The 7,820-nt window shown below is 32.0% G+C and overlaps 1 protein-coding gene across 1 annotated transcript; it reads left to right on the top strand.

Annotated features, from left to right (window-relative positions):
* LOC115954723 (ethylene-responsive transcription factor 9) lies at positions 1-1,075 on the top strand. The gene has a single exon (XM_031072645.1). The coding sequence runs from the start codon at positions 154-156 to the stop codon at positions 832-834; it is 681 nt and encodes a 226-aa protein (XP_030928505.1). The 5' UTR covers positions 1-153; the 3' UTR covers positions 835-1,075.
* The last annotated feature ends 6,745 nt before the right edge of the window (positions 1,076-7,820 follow it).

Below are 7,820 nucleotides of genomic sequence, written 5' to 3'. Positions count from 1 at the left end.
ACACATACATTACACACAAACACAACAACCTTCTCCTATCTATAAATACAACCCCCCACCTCATCCATTTTTTCCCTAAGCTCAAAAAACTCAATTCATTTTTTTATTGTATCCTTTTTGTGTTTGTTAAAACTGATCTTATAGTCTATTATAATGGCTATCAAAGAAAAACAACTTGGTGTTAAAAAGGGGAGCAGTATTGGAAAGGCAAGTAACGAGAAAGAGATGCATTATAGGGGAGTGAGGAAGAGGCCGTGGGGCCGGTACGCCGCCGAAATCCGAGATCCCGGCAAGAAGAGCAGGGTCTGGCTCGGCACCTTCGACACCGCCGAGGAAGCGGCGCGTGCTTACGACGCCGCCGCCAGGGAATTCCGTGGTGCCAAGGCCAAGACCAACTTCCATCTGCCCAACGAGGACTTGCCCATCAACCACAGCCCCAGCGAGAGCAGCACCGTGGAGTCGTCCAGCCCTGATGCGCCGGCTCGTGATGCCACGCGCCGCAGGGAGAGTGGCGCTGAGAGTGGCGTCGTTGTCGGTCGGTTTCCGTTTCTTAATCAGCAGCAGCAGCCGTATGTCGGCGCGTGTGCTGGAGTGGTGGGTGGTTTTCCTGTCCACGCGCGGCCGGTTTTGTTTTTCGACCCGATGGTGAGGCCCGAGTTTGTGGCTCAGAGTTACCCTCTCCGGTTCGACCCGAGTCCGGTTGAGTTCAATTCCGGAATTGTAGGTGGGCCCCAGACCCAGAGCGACTCAGATTCATCATGGGTCGTTGATTACAAGCCAAGAAAAGAAGTTCTTAACCTTGATCTTAACCTTGCTCCTCCAATGGACGCTTAATTTTCCAACAATTTTTGTAATAATCAAAGGCAAAAGTGTTTTCTCTTTTTTTTTTTTTTTTTTAATTTACCTAGAGAGTGATGGACCTATCTGCTAGTTCGTCCTTGCTGTGTAAACTAGTTAGGAATGTAGTAATGGTTTTTTCTTTTTTTTCTTTTTTCTTTTCTCTCTCATTAAGGAGGGAAAAGAATCAAATTCTCTCTAAGTTGTTTTTTGTTGTAACCGCTCATTCCTTTACTAACGTTTGAATATCAAGTTTACTTTTTTTCTTGATAATTTTGTGTCTCATTTTTTGTCATTTGCTATTGGTGATTTTGGCAAGAAATGAATTTTGGCCTTATAATCATTCGAAGCATGTGGGGATATCAGAATTAGCTTATCAAACAATTATGCCTTATAAACGTCGGCAGGTTTTCCCTTATCATATCTAATAAAAGCCAAGAAAGAAGCAAAAATAAGTTGAGCATTCAGTTAATACATTCCGAAGTACCCAAAAAAGAGATAAATTGTCTTTAGTAGGGAGTAATTAGAGCTTATGATCCTGGATTAGTGTATCTCAGAATTACAAAATGAAAAGGGATTTCTCTTCAAAAAAACAAAAAAAGGAAAGAAGTTTTTATTACTATGAGTTCACTTTTTCTAAAGTCTGTGAACACAATTTTTTAGGAAATTGAGTGAGACAGAGCAAAAGAAATCGTACTAATTAGTCAGTAATAATGCGCGATTGTAGTCTCAGAATAGAATTTATTCTTTGCACTAATGATATAATATATTAAGAATTTTACTAATGTGTGTCCTTAGGGCACATATTAATTTCTATTTTTAGAAAAAAAATTTGAAAATTGAAAAAATAATGACAGCTTTTTCAATTCTCGAGAAAATATTTTCAAAAATAGAAAGTTTAATGTGTGTCCTAAGGGCACACGTTAACCGGACCCATATATTAATATCAAGAAAACATTATTAGTGGATCTCAATCTTAACTGAAATTTTGTCCATTATTTAAAAATCCAATATATCGCGTCCAATTTATTGCAGATTTGAGAAGCTAGCAATTACTACTTTTACCAGCAAAACTTTGCCCCCAAGGCGTTGGGAAAAGGAATCATACCACTTTATATGTGAAATGAATGAGTAATGAACCTGTAATCAATAACCCCCATAAAACTTTTGAAACGATTATAATTCAGAACTAGCATTATCTGTACAAATCATACCGCATTGTTCCTTAATTTAAAGGGTACAATATTTGGGGAAATTTGTAAAAACCCACAATAAAATATGAACCCAAAAGCTCAAATTGTGCATAATTAATTCAAAAAAAGAAATCTCAATTGATTTTGTTTAATTAATAAAATTTGTGGGTGATTAAAAAGCCGATCACGGTACACGTAGAGACACTCTTTTCCCTGCTAGGCTAGGCTAGGTGAGGCTACTCTTCTCTCTCACCTTGTTATTAGTTATAAGTTTCCACCGACTGCAGCAACGGTACAGTGGGCCAGAAAATCACGGAGTATGAGGGTAATGGGACCTACAAAAAGAATTCCGTGTTGACGGGTTGCATGTCGTGTTAACGGTGGACGACGGCACGTGTACTTTCGCCGTCCATTTATTATTGAATTCAATTCGAAAGATTTTTTTTATTTTTTTATTAAAAATTAAAAAATTTATGTGAGGGCGGTTTCTTCTTGGTAAGTGATAGGAAAGCGTAGAGTGGAGGAAGGAATAGACAGTGAAAGAGAGACAACAACAGCCTCTTTGGGACCCACGCTCCTACATGCTGCCGTCGCTGCCGCTTTCGGTGGGGCCTCCTTTTTTTTTTTTCGCGTCTGCGGAGAGAGAGTTTCATTCACTAATTTTCATACACGTTTTACCAAAAATTGCCTTATGTTGACAACTGTAATTGGTCGGTCTTTATCGCATAAATTTTTTTTTTTTTTTCCTTTTTTCCACCGTTTACCGCGTAAAATTGTTGTAGTAGCGTGAGTATAAAAATGTGTGGTATTATAATTATTTGGAGGTACTCATTTTTCCCTTCTTTTTTTTTTTTTTAAAGTTATGTAAAATACTATTTGAATTCTTAAATTTTAGGGAAATTTTATTTTTTGTCTTTAAATTTTGAAAAGTTCTCTTTCATCCTTAAATTTTGTAATGAGTTTTTTTTTTTTTTTTTTAGTTTAAAAACAAAAATAGAGATAAAAAACTATTTTTATTAAAAATGAAAAAAAAAACTTTTGATAAAGTTCAAGGATAAAAATTAAAATTAATGGACTAAAAACGTACTTTTTAGTAGTCTATGAACGAAAAACGAACTTTTTAAAGTTTAAAAATAAAAAATAATCTTTTTTTGGTAAAGTTTAAAAACCAAAATAATAATTTATCATTTTTATTTTTATTTTATTATTTATATGATAAGTGGTGTATTATTATTTGATCATATTATTCGGTTTTAATATATGAGATAGACCAAAAATCCCATGGACCCCAATTATGTGGTGAATAGAATTTATGGACCTCTAACTCTAAAGCTTATAAGTCACATTAGATCCACCACATATTTATCCTACAAGAATATGAATTATATAAAAAACATGTATGCATTGTATTTATCACTGATGGATTAGTATTAAAGTTAAACATACCCCATGCCAATTGACACGTGTGAATCAGTGTGATGCATGTATCTCTGTCCTCAATAGTTTGTGATTGGAATCGAATCGCATCGCATCAACTTCAACTAACTGGCTATCACCTACTGCATTAATTTTTATTGGCATGCATAGTATGTTTTTAGATAGATGGATTGATAATTAAGCGGTGCAAAGAGGACACACAACACACCAACTTGTCAGTTCAAAAGTGTTCAATGTATTCCATTCTAAGACACACGTAATGTTTATCCATTTCAACAAAACGCGTGAATTGATTTGTTCGCTTTTCTGCTCATTGTTTTAAAAATGGATGAGACACAGAGAGTGGGAATTTACATAAAGCCTTAATATGTCCGGCTGTGGCTCTAGAATTTTTCCTTTTAACATGTGTAATTAAGTTGTGTCATTAACAAAATTAAAATTAAATATAATTTAGTACAAATAGAACTTGAATATATTCATCAACAAAAATAATGCAAATACATGAACTCTTTTTTTAAGAAGAAAATACATGAAGTTTTACTATTTCTTTTTAAGAGTTTTCATATTTTGAAATAATTACATGATAATTTGTTATTAATTTTCATTATCTATTACAAGAGTTAGACCCTTTTGTAATGATACTTTGGGTTAAGTAATGCGTTTAAGCTTGGTAAGAGGGTGTAATTAAGTGTGTGTGTGTGTGTTTTTTTTTTAACAGTTAGGTAGTTAATTAGTTTTTTTTTTTTTTTTAATTGTCATTATCTATTATCCCTTTTTTTTAGGAAAGTCATTATCTATTGTCAATGTGGAATAATGTGACCATTTTACTTTATTAAGTTTGTATAACATTTTATTTTTATACTTGGCATGTTTGGTAGACTGTAATAAGCGCTGTAATGTAATAATTGCTGTAATATAATAATTATTCTTATGGTTTAGTTATTCTTTAGTTTGGTTATATTTTTATTACAATGAATAATCATTCCTTATAAATAGCTATTCTTCAAAATGAGGAATAACGATTCTTCTTTAAAAGGTTGTATTAGCTATTCCTTAGTAAATGCAATAATTTCAAAACTTAATATATTTCCAAATAAACAAACTTTCCATATACATCTAACAATTATAAAAATAAAAAATTATAAAAAATAACACATATCTCTCTTAAATTTAAAAATAACAAATTTTAAGGAAATATAATTGTATGAGTAAGAAAATTCCTAAAATAAATGTTAAGCTTCATTCTAATGTTATAACTCACAACCAAACTAATGAATAAGTTTAATTATTACATTACAACACATTTTATTCCTAGTAATAAAGATTACAATTCCTGCCGTAATTCTCATTCAATGTACCAAACATACCCTAAATGACAAAACTCAACCGATTGACATTGTATTAATTATTGACCCACATAGCCACACTCATTTATACATAAATAATATATTAAGTGTCTACTTAACCAATCAAATACTTTAAACATCACTTACTCTTTTTTTTTTCTTGAATCACTAACTTTATAACAAAAAATTATTATAACATTGCAACAATACACACATATATAACAAGCTCTTTGTATTTTCTAATTATTAAATTATATAAAGTTATATTGTATTTATAATATACATGCACACATTCACACACATCACAATTCACACAAATAATATTATAACAAAATAAATAAATAATGCATAAATCAACATCTCACACACATAATATAAATTTATAATAAAAAGAGATACTAAATTTTGAGATAGTTAGATAAAAAAGAGAGATGAGATGAGATTCATAAGAATGCGATTAGAGATCAAATTACAGAGAGAAAGTTAGAGTAATCTATTTTGTTGTTTGGTATTGAGATGGGCTGATCTGTGTAGTTATTTGGTTTTGGGTTGGGCTGATCTGTGATCAAGAGGTTCAAAGATACTTTTAAGTGTAAATCAAACTAATAAAAAAATATTATATATATATAATATATTTTTATTTCCAAGTTAGGTAGTTCATTTGAACTCCTTTGAAGATAACATAAAGCTGCCCTTGAATATGTCTGAATGAAGAATAATTATAGGAATTATAAAAATTAAGTTTTAGTGGTTTGCTTGAACGATTTTAGTGTCAATTAGAAAACTGTAAAGGCATGTGACACAACATATGATAAGGCTGAAGCATATGATAAGGCAGAAGGGAAACGACATGTAGTAGAGTAGCTTTATAGTCTAAACTATAGATAGTTTATGCTTAAATGTATTAGTGAAGTTAGCTATGGTTGCAAGTCCACGTGTAAGCATCTGATGAGTCAGGCTATAGTTAGTTACAATGATCCCAAATTTTACAGAATAGGTTGAGTATATGTACTGGATTCAGTGAATGAATGAAATCAAGAAACTTAGATTTAGTTCATCAAATTTTATCTCTTCCTTGCTTTCTTCTTTGCTCTTTACTCTGCTTCTTCATATTTTTCTTTTCTTCATATTGCTTTTCAAAAACAATGTTCCTTTATCAACAGAATAATTAGATTGACACTTCAATTGACCATGAGCAACATATATATGTTACTCCCAAACAAGATTATTTACATTCCATTCATTTTCATTTTTTTATTTTAAAACATCTAATCAAGGTTACTTAATTCTATTACATTCTATTCTTTTCCATTCCCTTATAATCATTTCATTCCATTATATTCTCTTATGAACTCTCAAACTAAGCCTTAATATATTTTTATTGGTGGTGAATTTTGATAAACTATTGGATTGCATTTTCTTCTTATATTTTTAATACTTATAAAAATTTTAGAAAATTAAAGATCAATAGTTATATCATCAATAAATCGTTTAAATTAAAATATTTTGTAGTTTAAAACTATATATAAAATATAAGCTTATAAATCATATGGTAAATAATATCCAATTAACACAAAACTTGACATATATATATTAATAGTGTAAAGAATATACAATTTAACAATTAAAATTTTAAAATATATAGTAATATTAATTTTTATAAAGGAAGTTATAGTTTAGGCTACTAATCAATTTTGTATTTAAATTTTGTAAAAAATATATATATTCTTTATTGTGAAAAATTGGTTAATGCAACCAATTTTTCCTCTTCAGGCTTTAGAAAAAAATAAATAAATAAATAAAAATCACCTGTTTCCTACGCACACCACACAGGGCGTTAAGGCGTTGACAGGAGAAATGTAGAGAGAGAGAGAGAGAGAGAGAGAGAGAGAGCGGAAAGAAAGAGTGAGCAGACAGGCAAACAAGGAGAAGCATCACAGCACGTGAAGTGGTACGTACGGCGCACAGGAACCACGACGACGCTCCACGTGTCCGGACGATGAGACAGAAAAGCTTCGCCGCCAGGGTAGGCGTGGGTCACTGACTTTGACTTCGCTTAGTTTGATGTGCGGCTGGGTCCCACTTTCCCACAAGTTTCACAGATCACTCTCCACGTGTCCTTACTCATTATAACCAAGCGTCAAAAGCCCCAAACCCAAGGCCAAATTAAAAAAAAAAAAAAAGAGTCACTGTTGTCGGCCAGTGATACTGCCACACCTGTCTGTGAGGAGCCTTGAATGTTGAACCTTAATTTGTGGCCCTGTGTGCTGCCGTATGCTTACAAGCATATTGACAATTGTATTTTGTTAGCGGCGCTTTTCAATTTTAGCACCCACCGTATCCTTCCAGATGATTTGACGGCACCCACCCTATCTACATTATTACACTCTTTTTTTAATTGGGATATTAGTACAATACTTGGTACAATATTTATCACCAAATAACGTCACTGTGTTTGACAATGTCAAAGTTTTCCGCGAGTTATTTGGTTAGGTTTTGCATGGCTCGGATTGAAGACAAATTTTTCAATTTTAACTTACCATATTTTCAGGCTGAAAAAAACTCAATCCAATTCAATTTTAATCAATATTTTCAGGTTGAAAAAAAACTCAATCCAATTCAATTTTAATCTATTATAGGGGCTCAACGTTTTAACTTAACCCAACTTACATGAATCAGGTTAAATTGGAATAGACCCACAAACCAAACTTATTGTAAAAAAATAAAAATAGAAACTCAACCCAAGCCATATGAATTGGGTTTAATTGAAATGGACCCATGAACCTAACCCACTATTTAAAAAAAATAAAAAAAAATAAAAAACAAAAACAAACAAACAAAGGAGAAGTTAGATATCAAATTTTGAATTTAATCAAGATTTTGTCTAAGTGATGAAAAGTTGGTTCTTGAACATTAAATTTAAGTAGTGACTCCAATTTTTCTGTTCTAGTCCATGAGGTTAATTTGCATCATATTCACAAGTTTAAATTTAAGTTAGACCTATACA

The sequence above is a fragment of the Quercus lobata genome, chromosome 8 (assembly GCF_001633185.2).
Source record: "Quercus lobata isolate SW786 chromosome 8, ValleyOak3.0 Primary Assembly, whole genome shotgun sequence".
In the NCBI taxonomy this organism is placed as follows: Eukaryota; Viridiplantae; Streptophyta; class Magnoliopsida; order Fagales; family Fagaceae; genus Quercus; species Quercus lobata.
Note: the sequence above shows the minus strand (reverse complement) of the source record. Positions and strands in the feature narration are given on the sequence as shown.

What these genes read in the sequence shown, in the direction of transcription:
- LOC115954723 (XM_031072645.1), top strand. Translation starts at nt 154, where the DNA reads ATGGCTATCAAAGAAAAACAACTTGGTGTTAAAAAGGGGAGCAGTATT.